We start from the raw sequence: 17,767 nt of genomic DNA, 5'->3' as shown, positions 1-17,767 counted from the left end.
CTGCCCTTCCTTCCAGCACCATGAGGTTCCCTCCAGCAGCCAGGACCCAGGCACCTCAATGCAGAGACAGGGAAGCTCTGGACACTGCCCTGTGACCAGTTTGGATGTGACCAGCCATGCCTATGGTCCCTGCTGGCTCCTCACATGTGCCCAGGGCTCAGCTCTCAGGGCAGGGAGGAATGGCCAGGTTGCCAGGCTGCCCAGGCAGCAGAAGGTCAGTGCTGGCCACAATTCCTGCTGCCCACAGGTCCCGGGACCATCGGCATGGGTCTGACTCCCATTTGGGATTGTGCTAAAGGCAATGAGCTGCTCTCTGGGCACTTTTCCAGAAGGTGGCACAGGGAGGTGGTGCAGCCCTGCTGGGCGAGGTGCCCTCTCCTCAGCCTGGCTCCCTTTGGACAAGGCTCCAGGAGCTGTGAGTTCCTGGCTGGACAAGTTCTAAAATCCAGCTCTCAGCTCCTTCTCCCAAACACGTGTCCCTGTAATAGAGCAGTTTATCCTCTGTTGGAATGAAGCAACTCAGCCCTCCCCTTGCATTGCTGAGCCTTTCAAGCATCCTTTGATAAGCAGTGTGAGCACAGCTCCCTGGGCATTGCCACATCCTCCTGGCGTGCTCTGCCCTGCCAAAGCTGAGCTCCAAGCTGGTTATAAATTAGGCACCACGCTTGGCTTTCATCTGCTCCCCGAGCAGCAGGCGGGGGCAGAGGCCACGCCAGGGCAGAGGAGCAGGGCGTGGGCAGGGGAGAGGCAGGACCAGGCTGGGGGAGCAGAACCCACTCAGCCCCTGCCAGCCCTGCAGCAGATGGGGGAGAAGGGGCTGCAGCCAGCAAAGGGCTGAGCTCTGGGGCACAACAGCAGCAGAGAAACCTGGGGTTCCCTGAGCAGCCACAGCAGCAGGAGCAGCACCAGCACCAGGGAAGGAGGGGGGAGAGGATAGAGAAGGGTCTTGAGGGGAAATCACATGAAAAGTGACTGAGGTCACTTGGTTTGTTCAGCTGGTCAAAAAGAGCTGAGGTCAAACCTCAGCAGGGACTGCAGCTCTGATTTCTGCTCTCTGTGAGCAGGGTCAGGACTCAAGGGAATGGCTGGGGCTGTGCCAGGGGAGGGTCAGGCTGGACATCAGGAAAGGTCCTTCCCCCAGAGGTGCTGGCACTGCCCAGGCTCCCCAGGGAATGAGCACAGCCCCGAGGCTGCCAGAGCTCCAGGAGTGTTTGGACAACGTTCCCAGGGATTGCTGGGGGTCTCTGTGTAGGGCCGGTGGTTGGACTGGATAATCCCTCTGGATCAATTCCAGCTCAGGAGATTCTGTGATTCTCTGAGGCAGCACCATCCCATCAAAAGGACCACACAGAGGGCAGGTGGCTGTACACACACAAAGAGGGAAGAAAGACAGAGCTGTGGGCACAGGAAAAAAAAATGCTGCACAAGCCATCATGTCTGGAGCCTCCAACTACTCCAAGGCCATCCTGGAGGGAATGGAATTGCCCAGACTGGAGTTTTGGGCCAGGTCAGAGCGAGGCTTCCCCACAAAGGAGCCATGAAATGAGAGGAAATGTCATGTGCAGGGTAACAGAACTTCCCAGGTCAGAGCCTCTGGGTCTGCTGTGCAAATCTGCATCTTCTGCAGCAGCAGCTGAGCCTGTCGAGGGCGAGGAGGAGCCTGAGTCACGGGAAGGATGAGGGAAACTAGTGTGAGCCACTGCAAGCAATGACAGTCTGCTGCTCACAGTGCTTTTGTGCACGTTTCATTTCATAGACTCCCAGAATGGTTTGGGTTGGAAGGGACCTTAAACTCATCCCATTCCATCCCCTGCCATGGGCAGGAGTACCTTCCACTAGCCAAGGTTGCTCCAGTCTGGGGCAGCCACAACTTCTCTGGGCACCCTGTGCCAGGGTCTCACCACCCTCACAGCCAAAAATTCCTTTCCAGTATCCCATCTAACCCTGCCCTCTGACAGTGGGAAGCCATTCTCCCTTGTCCTTCCTTCCAGGCCCTTGTGCCAAGGCCCTCTCCAGCTCTCCTGAAGCCCCTTTAGGCACTGGAAGGGGCTCTAAGTTTCTCCCCAAAGCCTTCCTTTTTCCAGGCTGGATAGATCCAATTTCAACATGTTCCTTTCCCTCTGAGTTTTCAGATATCTCTGGCCCCCTGGGCAGACCCCCAGTCCTCTGTCAGTGCCACGGTTGGGCACAGACCGAGAAACCTCAAAAGTCCCTTTATACAGCAAAAATGGCAGCTGAGTTGCCCAGATGTGGAGATGGTTTCCTTGTCAAAGAGCTCCTTGTGGTGTAACAGGATCTTTTCCATGGATCAATGTGCCTCCCAAGGCTGCTGTCAGAGCAGCACACACAGCATCACCTTTCACTGAACTGGTGCTGCCCTGCTGCATCCTTGGGCACCAGGAGCTCCACCAGGCACAGCAGGATTCAGTTTAATCCCACACTGTGGCCTCCAGGCTGTGTTCCATGAGGATCCACACATGGGGGATCCAGCCCCCACTGCATTCCCCAGACATGCCCTCAGCAGGGCAGGGCAGGGCTGACACCATCCTACTGCATGGCATCGGCTTCCCTTTCATGTCACCAGTCCCAAAATTAGAATTAGGCAGGAAATCGTGGTCTGGTGGTCACCTCTATGCAGTTCTGCTCGTGGCTGACAGGTCCACTGCAGGGCTGGACAAGCTCCTGCATCCAGACACACTCCCTGCAGGAAAAGTGCCTTGGGTGGGAAGTGCCCTGGGAGCTGCAGCTCTGCACCCACTGCCCAGATCTTGAGAGGTTCAGCTGAGCTGGGCCCTGATGGGCTCCCACCACAGCTGAACCACTGCTGGGACACTGCAGAGGGTTTGGGAATACCCCACACTTGTCCAGGTCTCATTGCCTGCAGTGCTAATGGTAGCACTTCCAGCTGGAGCCTTTGGGGTGACTGAGCCAGGCAATGTGAGCTGTCAGTGTCCCCCTCCAGCCTCCACAGAACCCCTGTCCTGTGCAGGAAAGAGAGCCCAGCTCTGAGGGTTCACACCAGGACCCCCAGCCAGAGGGGCACAGGGAAGGCACCCACACCCCCATGGCATTCAAGCCCACAGGAACAGAGAACAAGGACTTGGAATCTGGTAGCAGTAGAGCTTCCCCCCTTGGGAGCTTCATCCCTGCACATGGAGTGCTCCAGGGAAGGAATGGCAGCCAGTGCAGATCCAGGGCCAAGGGTCAGAAAGAGGCTCCATCGTGTCCCCATCTTGTCCCCTGCCCATCCTGTCTGGGTGTGCTGGAGTGGGAGCCCCATTTCCTGTCACTGCCCATGACAAACCGAGCAGGCCTGACCCTGCAGAGTGGGTGCTCCCTCCCAGCAACCATGGAGCAATCCAAGACCCCACTGAGCTCCCATTCTTCCTCCCCAGGATGGCCACATCCCAAACCAGCTTCCTTCAGCACAAAGCATCCCTCCCTAGCTAGACATTTCCACTGTGGGTGTTACAAGACACTGGGGCTAGAATCACCTCCTTAAGGAACAGACAGTGCTGTACAATCAGTGCCAAATTCGTCCCTCTCATGTGGCCTAAGCAGCTGCCCAAGACTGTTCAGGGGCCCTGCTGGGACCAGTGCTATTTAATGTCTTCACCAATGCCCCAGGAAGGGATCCCACAGCAGGTTTGCAGTTGCCAGGGCACCCTCAAGTTTACAGCTTGTCCTGCCCGAATCTCCTCAGCCAGGAAAGAAGAGCTGCAGGTAAGTGATGCCAATGGCGGCTCTTAACCGAGGCTCACGGAGGCTCAAGTGTCTCCAGGCTCTAAAGGAGCCGACTTGCAGAGTCTCCCGCACGAAAAAACCCTCTGAGGAAGACCCAGAGAGCTCCGCAGTCCTCCAGCACCACTCCCTGGAGAGGGAGGGATGGGACGGGCTGTGCAGCCAGGGAGGAGCTGCTCCAGAGGCTGCGCTCCCTGCGAGATCCAGAGGCACCCGGATCCCCTCCTGCAGCACCTGCATCCAGGAGATGGGGCAAAACTCGGCTGCCTTTGCTGCCCAGGGTCAATCCACACCCGTCTCGCTTGGGCCGTGGACTCCTGCAGCCACAGAGGAGTAAACCTTCCCAAAGGGAAAAGGACCCAAATTCACCCTCAGGGGCTGCTTGGGGACTGACACCAACACAGCCAGGCCCTGCCAGGGGAGCACTCCACACTTCGGGGTGCACCACAGCTCTCTAGGACAAAAGGCTCCCCAAAGACATGAGCACAGCTCCTGCCCCCACTCCTGCTCCCAGCAGAACCAGACCAGCATCCAAACTCCTCCTGAATGCTGCAGCAGCTCCTTCCTGAGAGGCTCCACCAAGTGCTGAGTCCCACAGCCTGAGCAGCTCTGTCCTGGAGGGAAGGGACTGGGACACACAACTGAACAGGGCAAGCACAGGGACATGGACATTCCCAGCATATGGACACCAGGAACCTGCAGAGGGTGAGGAGGCACAGCCTTGGTCACTGTGCTGGATGGCAAAAAGCCTTTCCTAAGCTGAGCCAACGAAGGGAAAATTGACAAGGAAAGAAGGTCCAGTGCATTCCTGAGTGAGATTTCAGCACTCGGACAACAGCCTGGAAAAGCCTACTGATTCATGGGCAGACTTGATCTTGCTCTCCAAGTCACCAAAGATGAGATGGAGTCCAAACAAAAGAATTTGAGGGCGTGGGGGGAGGGGGAGGCAGAGGAGGATTGGTGCAAATCAGCCCCAAGCAACCTCCTGCCCAGGAGGCTCCTGCGTGAGGAGCTACATCCTGCCCCTGCAGGATCCACCCTCCCTACTCAGGGACTGAGAGGGGATTTGCTGTAACGCTGCTGGAACCTGTTCCCCCGCTTGTCCACGCCAGGCTGGCGCAGCCACTGAGCTCAGCAGTGGCACCAAACCCAGCCCAGGAACAGGGGGAAGTCCCAGCACTGGCAGAGGGACAGCTCAGCACATCAGGACACAGCCTGTCCTGCACGGGGTGGGAGCCCCAAGCTCAGCTCATCCTCCCTCCCAGCTCAGGAGCATTTCTCTCCTCGGTACTCACAAACTCCACTCATGAGGCACTGCTGCTCTCTCATGGGATGTGAATTTTGGGGAGTGGTTCCCAAGGACTCCCGAGTGCCACCCCCCATCAGCACCACTGGGACCTTGGCAACAGGGAGCTACAGGTCAGGATTCCTCTAGGACATCCTTTGACTATTACAAATAGTTCCTGTAAGGAGGAGCAGCCTCCCAGAGTTACAGACTCTTAAAAAGATTTGGACTGGAAATTATCTTAAAGACCAACCGGTTCCACCTCCCTGCCATGAAGAAATACCTTCCCTTAGACCAGGTGGAAAAGGATGAAAGAAACATTCAAGTTACAAAAAATTATTTTTTATTTATGTGTTATTGTTAATAACTGCTAAACTGAACTAAGACCTGGAGCTGCTGAATTGGACCCAACACACTGGGAAGGTTTTCCAGTTGTTTTGACAGTGAATAGAACAGGTGGACAAAGAGCAGCTAAGGAGATGCTGGCACTCAGAGGGAGACACCAGAACATGGCAGCCAGTGGGAAAAGGGTCCTGTCCACCCTGTCCCACCCTTGGCAGTGCCCAGGCAATGCTGGGTGTGCTCTGAGCTGTACCCACACCTCCCAATCCCTTCTCTGGGAGAGCAGGATGGCAGGACAGGAGCCGCCTTCTGCAGCCAAGTGTGGCAGATGAAGCCCCTCAGCAGCTGCCAGGGCAGAATGTTCCCATGCCCACCCCAAACCCATTATCCCACCCCTGCCATGAAGCCAGGCCCCACTGCCCGGGATGTGCTGCTGAAGAGGAGCTGGTCCCAGCCATGTCCTAGTCCTGCTCAAAGGGGGGTTCCCCGCTGTGTGCAGGGGACACACCTGCACGTTCTTTCCCTGCCTGCCCGAGGCAGCACTGGAAGCAGATCTTCTCTGATGGGACACACCCCCTGTCCCTGTGGGATACATGTGGATGCTCCCAGGCCCTCACCCCATCACCCTGGGATGTGGGAGCTGCCCTGCTGTGACTCCCCTGCCTTCTCCCCACACCTGACTGCTTGTCCTAGGGTGACGTTATGGTGTTTGTATCCCCAGTCGTGTGTTCTGTTTATGTTTGATATTATGTTCTGTGCTTTCAGAACTGACTCTGAAAGTGAAGGTTTGTTTTGTCTTGTTATCAGCCAGCTCACCTCTCCCCATGGTCTGTTGTCTAGAAGAAGCTAGTGCTGGCTGGCTTGCTTTGCTTGCTTGCTTTGCTTGCTTGCTCTTGCTTCTGCTTTTGCCTTTGCTTTTGCTTGTTAGTTAGTTTAGCTAAGCAGTCCAATTTTTTTCCCTGGACTGTTGTTTTTTTTTTTTTTTTTTCCTTTCCTGAATATTATTCCAACTTTCTCCAGACTGGGACCTGGGAAACACCGAGGAACACCGAGAGCCTGCGTTTTGTGATCTGCAGCAGCCATCCCCAGTGCCCAGACCCGGGGGATCATTCCCAGGAGAGATTTTCTGGATTTGTCATTCTTCAGAGTGGTAAAAGAGTTTTTTGTCATGGTGTCGTTTTTTTGGGTTTTTTTTTTTTTTTTTTTTTTTTTTTTTTTTTTTTTGGTGCGGTGGAGTGTTTTCTTTGTTAAACAAACAGGTTCTTTTCCACTTCTCTCCGAGGAAATTCTTCCCGAACCAGGTGGGGGGGAGGGGTTGTGGGGGTTTGTTTTCTGGGGGCTCCTTCCAGACGTTTTTCTCCCAAATTTTCCCTAAACTAGGACACTGGTTTACAAACTCCAGGCTGGAAAATGAAGCTGCTGGTGTTGGAGGAGGACAGTGGGACCCTGGGAAAGGCCTGACCTCTCTGGGTGAGGAATGAATGGTTTTCCCCATGGGTGGGGAAAATCCTGCCTCTGCTTCCCTCTGCACAGGGCAAAAACTTCACTCTTTTTCCTCAGCAAAGGGGGAATGTCCGCTTTCCCCCAGGCTGGACCCACTGCCCAGGACCAGGAGCCATCCCCGAGATTTATCCACAAATTGGGTGTGCAGTGGGTCCTGGAGAAATGGGCTGGAACCGAAGCCAAGGAACTGTGCCGGTGCCCCGGCCCGGGGGATGCTGCCCCCCGCCGCATCCCAGTGTGGTGCCTGCGGAACACGGGCTCCTCGCTGCTCCCCCTGGAAGGAATCCCGGCTCCAGGAAGAATTCTGGGAGATCCCGAGGGTGCTCCGGCCACTCCAGTGGCAATGCGGAGCTCTGGGGGAGCTCGGACCGCCCCCGAAGCTGGGAGAGGCTGCAGCAGCCCCGGGAGAATGCCCTGAGGTGTGGCACCAGCCCTGAGGGCACTCGGGGCCGGTGGGGGAATGGCGAGGGTGCTATCCCTGCCCAGGGGACCTGGTGCCCCATGCCCGGCCCCAGCCGTGCTGGGCATTCCTGGCTGTCCCAGGCATTCCCGGCCGTGCTGGGCATTCCCAGCCTGGGACTCTCCCCCGCGGTCACGGAGCTCCTCTTGCTGCTGCCCCAGGCCCAAACCGCCACCTCTGTCTGTTTTTCCTTCTCTTTACTGTTACTTTCCTGCCCTCTCACCCCTCCCTCGTCCCTCACTGCCGCCGCTCCTTCAGACACCGGCCGGTGCCCACGCCTCCCCTGAGGCCAGAGCAGCTCTCACCATCCGAGCAGCCTCGGGCAGAGCCGAGGGACGTGCAGAGGCACAGACCCAGAGCTGTGGGACACTGCGGAGGCACAGACCCAGAGCCATGGGACACTGCAGAGGCACAGACCCAGCGCCGAAGGATGCTGCGGAGGCACAGACCCATTGGCTGGGGGATGCTGCGGAGGCACAGAGCCAGAGCTGTGGGACGCTGCGGAGGCACAGACCCAGAGCCGAGGGATGTGCAGAGGCACAGAGCCAGAGCTGAGGGACATGCAGAGGAACAGACCCAGAGCTAATGGACACTGTGGAGGCACAAACCCAGAGCTGAGGGATGTGCAGAGGCACAGACCCAGAACTGTGGAACGCTGCAGAGGCACAGACCCAAGAGCTGGGGGATGTGCAGAGGCACAGACCCAGAGCTAATGGACACTGTGGAGGCACAGACCCAGAGCTGAGGGATGTGAAGAGGCACAGACCCAGCGCCGAGGGACGCTGCAGAGGCACAGACCCAGCGCTCGGGGCTCGCCGCTCCCTGGGTCTGCGAGAGACAGAGGAGCCGAGGAGACCACTTGGCCTGTCCTGGGCACTGCCATCTTGGCCCAGGGCGGGCTACCATTGCTGGGTCAGGGAGGGCCCTGAGGATCGATCAATCCCTGACGGCATTGGTGTGATGGACGTGCGGGGATGGGACCTGCTAGCGGGGTGGGAGAGACCATCTGTGGGCAGTGCCGGGGACACTGGGGCCCAGGAGAGACCACTGCGCTGTGCGCGGGGCGCAGGGCCGAGCGCCGGCTCCGGACTTGGGCTGCGCCAGCAGTGCCAGAGCCAGGCCTGGCCCGGGGGGAAACCCCAAATCCATCCCAGTGCGCCCCTGCCATGGGCAGTGACACCGTCTGTATTCTGGCATGCTCCCAGTCCCGTCCAGCCCAGCACAAAGATCGGATCACAAAGATCAGCCCTTCCACCCTGGAGGTGATTCCCCGCCGCGGATCCACCTTCGGCTGGGATTGGAGCTCACGGGGTAAAGCAGCAGCAGTGGATTTGCTGGAATTGCTGCAGACATCCCAGCAGAACTTGCAGGAATCTCCTGCTCCTGCTGTGCCAGGGCTTGCCCTCAGCTCCAATTCCAGTTTCCATCAATCTTGGTTCTTGTGTTTATCAATCAAGAAGCAAATATGCCCTGTGGGTTGTTGGGAAGGATAGACAAATATGATTGTCTAGCAGAAGAACCACAATAGTACAGCCAGGATGAATATCATGCCCCCGACTGGCTGGACAATACCCTTACCTACAGAGGGGTCCAAAAGCCAAATGGACTGTTCCCTCTCACCCCCCAGAATGTATGGCTCACCCCACACCTGTAACCCTCCCCTGAAACATCAAGTGCCTGTGACCCCATTGGCCCAAGTCCTGTTCCAGCCCACCTTGAAGCCCCCCTTGATAAGGGGCCTCCGAGGGGCCTCTTGGATCTTCCCCTCCCCTCTTGGAACTTCCTCCTTCTGGATTCCCCCTCCTGGAGTCCCTGCTCCCCCCTTTGTCTCTCCCCTCCCACATCACCTCAGGCCCGGCCATGTGCTGTGTCTAGCAGCTTGAGGCAGGGCCTGTCTCCATCCTGAATAAACCTTATCCTCCAAGAGCAACCAACAGAGATCTCTCGTCTGTATCCACCCATATCATCCACGGAGCCTCTAACGTCTTTACAGCGGGTGATGTCCTCCTGCTTCCAGCCCCACAGGAGGAGGTGCTGCAGGAGCAATTCCATGAGGGATGACCATGTGCAGCAATCGGATGTGAAACTGCAGCAGGCAGGGATCCTGAAACAGACTGGGATTCCTTCTCCAGAATATACAAGGACTCGGGGTAGATTTCACTGAATTGTGGTTTAATTTCATTATCTACTGCTGCTACATCTGTAGCAATGTACATCTGTTCATTGTACAAAAACATAATCCCAAGAACATTCCAGCCCCACAGCTGTTTGGCTCTGCTCTCTCCTGTCACGAAGTACCCTTGGTGCTCTGGCTGTGACACCCTCCTACAGCCACCAGAACATTTTGCTGTCCAGGCCCAGTGATGGGAACCCCTGGCCATGGCAGGAGGTCCCTGGGGATCCCTCGTATATCTGGTCAGACAGGAAGGATTTTTCACCTCTTTCTGCTCAAGGCAAAGGCTTCCAGCAGTGCCATGACCAGGGGCAGTTGGGATGCACAGGTGATGCTGGGGGTGATTCAGGACTGACACAGCCTTGGTACAGCACATGCTGTGGATTTTGCGAGTTGCTTTGCTCACACAGTGGTTGTAGACTGCCAATCCTTCCCATCAGTGCATTTGCACTGGGAGCTTCACCTACCCCATGCCAGGCTGGTCTGAGGTTTCATCTCCTTCCCAGACAAAATGAGCAGGCAGATGATCTTTTAAACTTAGGGGTTAGGGAAGATAATCTACTTAGCAGCAGGTATGTTAGATACTGGTAGTAGAACATATGCAGAACTGCTATTGCCAGATTTGGGAAACCCGCAGAGAATCACATGGAATCCAAAGTGATTGTTTTGGCTTGAAAAAGTGTATGTGAAAGGACCAGAGATCCCTGATATTAGATATGTCATGTCCAGAAAGGTCCTTGTTGCAGGTGAGTGGTGTGGCAGGATGGTCTCTCCCACCTGTGTTCTCCATGGAAAGTTTCATTTTGGCCAATTATTTTTCCTTTCATCATCTGTGCTCCTGAAGCTTCTAAGCTGTGTTTTAAAGGTCTCATAGAAAGCCTGATCATTAAAAAAAAAACAAAAAACAGTGCTCTTAAAGATTTTTTCCCCCAGTATTGATGGCAATGCAGCACTATGCTCGACATGCAATTACTGGATCTGAAAAATAACACCCTTAGACTGTGAAGAACATCTGACAATAAATGCACAGCCTTCATATGGATGGGTCCTCACCAAAACCTTCTCATCCTCAGAGCCATACAGGGATACTCTCAGCAGGGCCACGCTACAGGGAGGAGTCTGAAAGTGAGAATAAGAGAGAAGCAGCTCAGGGTTGTACTGAGGGAGATCAGAAATAGTCTGAAAAGCTCCCTGGGAGGGGGAGCTGAAATGTTACATGGCCTAAAAGTCTGCAAGAGGGGGACGGGGTTTAACTAACCCATTTTGCCACTCCTGTAATCCCAGCAAGGTGTTTTGCATTGAAAGAAAAATATTTGACTCCAAGTAAAGGATATTTCACTGGGTGCAGTCACCAATAATATTTATCCATAAGTATATCCAAGAGTCTATCCCCAGCCAATCCCACTGCCCTTCCATCCACATGAGGATCCCAGTGCCTCTGACCATGGCCCCCTCTTTTCTCCCTTTGTGTTGGCTTTGGCCAAACATCAGCTGTTCTCTCAATGCTCCCCTCACATTTGCCAGGGTCTTTATTCTGCAACTCCTGCACTCGAGAAAAATCTAACATTGATATTATCCTACCTAATGAAGATGGGATCGTTCCTTCTAAAAAATTTGCTCAAGCTCAGCCAAAACCTCTGGGTCATGTAGAAATCAAGTGGTCTTTCCCATCTGCCTTTTCTTCTGGTTCTGTTTGGTACTTGATCGTGAGTACCATGATTAGGAATTGAGTTAAATAGCCCAAATGTACCATTGCTTTGTCAGCAGGTGGAGCTGACTGGGGACCATTTTTGAGGCCCTGGGCAGCAGTGACACCCCTGGATCCGCCAGGGAAGCAGCACTGCAGAGTTACCTTTGATGGCAAGGAAGGCTTTGCTGAAGGCACGGCCCACTTCGTTGCTAGCTTCCACCATGTACTCCCCCTCATCCTGCTTGGTGACCCCCAGCACCACCAGCGAGCACACTCCAAAGTCGTTGGTGCAGAAGTAGTTGGGATCTCTGGAGAGGTCTCTGCTGTCCTTGTACCATGTGATTTTTGGTGGGGGATGGCCTCCAACAGCACAGCTCATGTGACACTCGCTGCCCATCACCACCACGTGTGACTTAAGTGGCACCAGGAACCTCGGGTGCTGGTTCTGGTTGACTCCTCTGTATTTCTGTGTTTTCACTCTAAATTCAGCTGTGAAAAATAAACAGCAGCAAACATACACTCAGATACTGCTCCCAGCACTGCAATGTTTGAAGAGGTTTGTTTGTGCAGTGTCTGGAATCATGCAAATTATCAGAGATCCCATGCACCTATGGATTGTAGCCTCTGCTGCTCCTCAGAATTACTCAACATTTAACTTTGAAGCCAGAAACTTTGGTTTCTACAATACTAAAGCCTTAGATCTTGCTGGGAATTCATTTTGAGGCAAATTGCATGTCATCATGGCTGGGAATGAAGGGTCTGTCTACACAATGTCCCTGCAGAAAGAACAAACCTTCCCTGCCCAGCTGGAATTCCTTAGGACATCTCTGTACATTCCTGTTCTGGGCCACTGAATATTCACAGGAGAGACCCATTTGAGGGTGAGGTGTTAGAAGCAATGAAAGAAACAAAACACAACACAGAGAAATACTTGAAAATGTTTTACCCTTTTTTTTCCAGATCCTCCATGGCTGCACAGTCTCTGATGGATGACTGGCTCCCAGCTCATTTTTTGCCACAACCCTGAAGTAATAATCCCTGCCTGGGACCACCCTGGTGAAGGTGAACTTGTTGTTGTAGATCAGATCTCCCAGCACATGCCACAGGCCCTTCTGGGATTCCCGTTTCAGGACAGTGTAATACAGGTTGTTCTCCCACTGCTCAGATGCTGAGGGGTCCCAGGTCACTGTCACCGTGTTGGGCACATTCTCCTCCAGTCGGATGGCTCCAGGGGGCTGAGGGATATCTGCCAGGGGAGGTCACACAATGTCACAGCTGTAGGGACAGTGGCACAGAACCCTAAAATCCTGGAGTCTGTTGCATGCATGGGGCTCAGTGAGCATCCTGGTCCCTGAAAGGGACAAAATGCCATTCCTTCTCCAGGCACACAAATGCATTTGCTATGAACTGAGCTGCTGCTGCACAACATCTGCACTGGCTGAGTGGTGAGAGGAGGGTGGTACAGCTGAGCTGCTTCTCCTGCTGGGGTCACAGCTGGGAGAGCTGTGCTCCATGTCCTACAGCCTGTGCTGACCTCCCTCATTCACTGTGGAAGGATAGTTTTAGTCAGTGGATTGCTCTGTCCTGCAGATAAGTGAGATCATAAAGTGCCTAGACAATCTCATAGAAAACTGTACCCTGGTTCTCCCTGTGCTTGCACAGACAAACTGCATCAGAGCTCACCCTGCCAAACTCAGTTTGGGGCCCTCTGCCTACTCACAGTAAATCATGGAATCCCAGACTGGTTTGGGTGGGAAGGACCTAAAAGCCCATTCAGTCCCACCCCCTGCCATGGACAGGGACACCTTCCACTATCCCAGGTTGCTCCAAGTCCTGTCCTACCTGGCCTTGAACACTTCCAGGGATCCAGGGGCAACCACAGCTTCTCTGGGCAACCTGTACCACCCTCACAGGGAGGAGTTCCAATATCCCATCTAACCCTGCCCTCTGGCAGTGAAAAGCCATTCCTCTTTGTCCTGTCCCTCCAGGCTCTTGTCCCAAGTCCCTCTCCAGCTCCCTTGGAACCCCTTTAGGCACTGGAGGGAACTCTAAGATCTCCCCAGAGCCTTCTCTTCTCTATGTGAACACCCCCAGCTCTCCCAGCCTGGTTCCAGAGCAAAGGGGCTCCAGCCCTTGCAGCATCTCTGTGGCCTTCCCTGGAATTGCTCCAGCAGCTCAACATCCTTCTGTTGCTGGAGTCCCCCAGGGCTGGAGGCAGCTCTGCAGGTGGGGTACCACCTGAGAGGGCAGAGGGGCAGAATTCCGCTTCCCCTGCTGCCCATGTTGGGGGATCAGCCCAGGGCACGTCCAGCTCTCATCCACCAGCACCCCCACATCCTTCTCTCAGGACTGCTCTCAGTCCCTTCATGCCCCAGCCTGGATTGGCAGGGAGTTGCTGGTAGATTTGTATGGATGGCAGTGAGTTACCTGTAATTTGAACCTGGAAGCTGAAGGTTTCCCTTTTCCCCAGCCCATCCCCAAGCTCCACGGTGTAGGTGCCGCTGTCACTGTACTCGGCTGCCCTGAGCAGCAGCTGGCTGCTCCCATCCTCGGTGCTCACGGCAGCCCGACTGGGAAGGGGGAGCCCATCCTTTAACCAGGTTACCACCGGCTCCGGAGATCCCTGGGAACAACAACAACTCACAGCCACTTGTTTCATCTCCAGACTGTGTCCTATATCTTTAGTTTCATTATCTTACCCTGAATATGCACCTCCACAACATAGCAATGTTTAGATCCACAATGGATCTGAAAGCCCTGATCTGTTCTACAGTTTCTTTACAATTTTTATTCCTTTTTGTCCTTTAAGGATGTAATTGCAGTAAAGTGTTCAGAACTGTGTCAAACAATCTATGCCAGATCAAGGACAGATAACTTCAGGAGATAGTATTTTCTGCTTTTAAAAAAAGATCTGTTGGTTTTGGAAAGAAAAAAAACATTATCTAAGTCTTTATTTCCATTGTGCCATCTTTGGTCTCTTCTCCCAGAGATTAGGAGAAAGGCCAGCAAATACACACACTTCATCACCCTCCTCTGGTATCCCAGACTTCACAGGATCATGAAATCATTTATGTCTGAAAAAGACCTCCAAGACCATCGAGTCCAACCCATGCCCTATCCCCACCTTAAAAGCACTTCTACACTTTTTACATAAAAGATGCTCCTTGGACACCTCCAAGGATGGGGACTCCAAATCTCCCTGGGCAGCCCCTTCCAGAGCCTGACCACACTTCCCATGTGGAAAAACCTGTGTTGTTCCAAGCTTACTCCACAGCTCTGAGATTTCTGTCAGTGCCTGCCAAGTTCTCAAGTCACAGAGCTCAAGTGCTGCTGCTTGGTGAGACAAGCCCAGTGAAGGTGCTGCTGGAAATGGTGCCCCAAGGCCTTCTGAGGGAGTCACAGGGAAATCACTGATTTGGGAAGTCTGACAGAGCAGTAGCAGATGATGATAACATTGCTAAGGCTAAGTGGACAGCACTGAGCCTTGTCTGTGGAGGTTAAGGAATAACCACAATGTCATAAAACACCAATGCCAAGACTGACAGCTGAATTCTGGCTTGTGCTTTCCTCACCCTGAAAGTCTACACAGCACAGGCAGGCCAAATTATTTTCCCAGTGACTTGCAAATAAAATTCCATGACATTAAAACAGTGGTTCAGTTTTCCTGTCTGCTATAAAACCAGGCAGGGAATTCCTTCAAAGCCCTGAATACCCACCTCAAAGGGAATCTTCACCCGGATGGGATTTCCTGCTTTTATAACCAGGAAGCTTTTCACTGTGTCATCTATCAGTAACCTGGGAGAGACTGGAAGAGACAAAGATTATTCCCAAAAGGTGGATGTTGGTGCAGTCACTGGTGACAATCAGTGTTCTACCCACTGGTACCTCTCCCAACTAGGTGAGGCTGGTGAGGGACTCACAGTGGGAAAAATCTCCCTGGTTCAGTTCCAGACTTTACACAAGTCAAATTTCATTTAAAAAAAAAAATATTTTTTTTTAAAATTTAATTTCAAATTTCAAATTTATTTATCACCATGACTAAACAAGGGAAAATGATGTAAAAATACATTCACAACAATCTCTGTATTCATGTGATGTCTCAGTCACAGAGAAATTGGCTCTTTGCCACACTTTATCCCATCCCAGGGATCATCTTTTCTGTTTATGTGGTTTCTGGAAAAAGGAAATTCCAGTGGACACTTATAAAATATATATGCAGTAAAGAGCACAGAAAATCCACATGAAAGCTGCTAGAGTTTATCTAAAATAGTATTTTTTAGCATTTAAAGTATTTTCTCTTTTCATCCATATACTGCAGCAGTTAGTATTTATCTAAGAATACCAAATACAGTAATGCTAAATTGTATTTAGTGTTTCAGTATAAAACTGAACACCTGCTCTAGATGGATTTATCTGATTTTATTTATTTTAGGTTTTTTATTGATAAATGGGGTCTCCAGGCATATGCCAAAGTAGACATTTTTACTTGGGATCCAAGCTAAGAAAACTGAACCCATCACAGAACTATCTCTTACATCTGTAATTCTGCGATGTTCCCAAAGAGGAGGGAAAAAACAGAGCTGCAGATTGTAAATAAAGATGGAAAAGTAAAAGTGGTAAAAACTTTAGAGCTAAACAATTAAAAAGTAAAATAAGGTATCCAAAAACAACATTAAAAAATGTGATTTAAGAGAAGTAAACAAAATGTTTCATTTCAGAAGATTGTCTAAAAATTGAGTGAAAACTCTATTTTTCTCTTGGAAGAGTGCAAGCAGGGTTCTGTCTGGTGACTCTGGTGTGGGCACAGGGGGCAAAATGTAAGTCCAAGGAGAAAATGGAGTTCTGAGGATTGTTTTATCCAAAGGAGCCTCTAAATGAGCTGAGCACTGTGCACTGCATATCTAATATCAGTTAATATTGAGAGCACTCTGCTGGGGTGAGCAGATAACCCCGTGGTGAGCAGGAGCAGTGTGCCCTGTGCTGGGCTGGGTCTGGGGGCAGCTCCCCCTGGTATCCCACAGCCTGGCTGCCCCTGCTCCCAGAGAGTGCCCCGTTCATGGGGAGAGCCCCGGGATGAGTGCCCCATTCCTGGAGAGAGCCCCGGGATGAGTGCCCCGTTCATGGGGAGAGCCCCGGGATGAGTGCCCCGTTCATGGGGAGAGCCCCGGGATGAGTGCCCCATTCCCAGGGACAGAGCCCCGGGATGAGTGCCCCATTCCTGGAGAGAGCCCTGGGATGAGTGCCCCATTCCCAGGGACAGAGCCCTGGGATGAGTGCCCTGTTCCCGGGCACAGAGCCCCGGGATGAGTGCCCCATTCCTGGAGAGAGCCCCGGGATGAGTGCCCCATTCCCAGGGACAGAGGCCCGGGGACAGTGCCCCGTTCCCGGGCACAGAGACCTGGGATGAGTGCCCCGTTTCTGGCCACAGAGCCCCGGGATGAGTGCCCCATTCCCGGGAATGGAGCCATGGGATGAGTGCCCCATTCCCGCGGATGGAGCCCTGGGATGAGTGCCCCGTTCCCGGGCACAGAGCTCTGGGATGAGTGCCCCATTCCTGGAGAGAGCCCCGGGATGAGTGCCCCGTTCCTGGCCACAGAGCTCTGGGATGAGTGCCCCATTCCCAGGCACAGAGCCCCGGGATGAGCGCCCTTTTCCTGGGCACAGAGCCCCGGGATGAGTGCCCCATTCCCAGGCACAGAGCCCCAGGATGAGTGCCCCATTCCCAGGGACAGAGCCCTGGGGACAGTGCCCCATTCCCGGGCACAGAGCCCCGGGATGAGCGCCCTTTTCCTGGGCACAGAGCCCCGGGATGAGTGCCCCATTCCCAAGGACAGAGCCCCAGGATGAGTGCCCCATTCCCAGGGACAGAGCCCCAGGATGAGTGCCCCATTCCCAGGGACAGAGCCCCAGGATGAGTGCCCCATTCCCAGGGACAGAGCCCCGGGGACAGTGCCCCGTTCCCGGGACGGAGCCTGGGGCCCTGACTCACCCACGGCAGCAGCAGCAGCTCCAGCACACGCCTGCAGCTCCGAGGCCTCCCCGGGGCCGCCGTCGCTGAGGGCCCTCACGCGCAGGAACAGCTTCTCCCTGGCCTGCAGGCCCTGCACCCTGCACGAGGTGCTCTCTGCAGGGAGCGTGAAGCACTTGGTCCAGCTGAGGCTGTTACTGCGCCTCATCTCCACCTCGTAGCCTTTCACATCATTCCCATCTTGTACTTCAGGTTTGTTCCATGTCAAGGTGACACTGCTGCTGTCACTGCTGCTCACTTTAAGGTCCTGCACTTGGCCTGGAGATTCTGGATGGAGAAATTTTATTTAAATGATTTTTCTAGGATTTCTCTTCCCTCTTCAGTCACTGCCTGAGATTCCCCAGCATTCTTGCTGTGCATTGGATTTCTGCCATGCTGTCTTGCCCCACCTCGTCCCAGTTCTTCAGAGCTGGATCTAGGTCCTTGTTCCTACCAGCCCTGCAGTAAATCCACAACATTCCAAAACACTCTGTGGCCCTCCTGAGTGTTCCTCCACACGGCATATTACCCCACACTGGGATCTGCCAAATTTTGACTTGGACATC

The 17,767-nt window shown here is 53.7% G+C and overlaps 1 protein-coding gene across 1 annotated transcript in view; it reads right to left on the bottom strand.

Annotated features, from left to right (window-relative positions):
- Positions 1–9,482: 9,482 nt before the first annotated feature.
- IGFN1 (immunoglobulin like and fibronectin type III domain containing 1) overlaps positions 9,483–17,767 on the bottom strand; it is a 39,480-nt gene continuing 31,195 nt past the window's right edge. Inside the window, exons 20-25 of the mRNA XM_072918874.1 lie at positions 17,184–17,489; positions 14,911–14,999; positions 13,622–13,817; positions 12,141–12,440; positions 11,357–11,683; positions 9,483–10,623 (exon numbers count right to left, since the gene is read on the bottom strand). Of these exons, the coding sequence (XP_072774975.1) occupies positions 10,610–10,623; positions 11,357–11,683; positions 12,141–12,440; positions 13,622–13,817; positions 14,911–14,999; positions 17,184–17,489 (1,232 nt within the window). The 3' untranslated portion in view covers positions 9,483–10,609. The remainder of the gene's footprint in view (positions 10,624–11,356; positions 11,684–12,140; positions 12,441–13,621; positions 13,818–14,910; positions 15,000–17,183; positions 17,490–17,767) is intronic.

Source organism: Taeniopygia guttata, chromosome 26, assembly GCF_048771995.1.
Source record: "Taeniopygia guttata chromosome 26, bTaeGut7.mat, whole genome shotgun sequence".
In the NCBI taxonomy this organism is placed as follows: domain Eukaryota; kingdom Metazoa; phylum Chordata; class Aves; order Passeriformes; family Estrildidae; genus Taeniopygia; species Taeniopygia guttata.
Note: the sequence above shows the minus strand (reverse complement) of the source record. Positions and strands in the feature narration are given on the sequence as shown.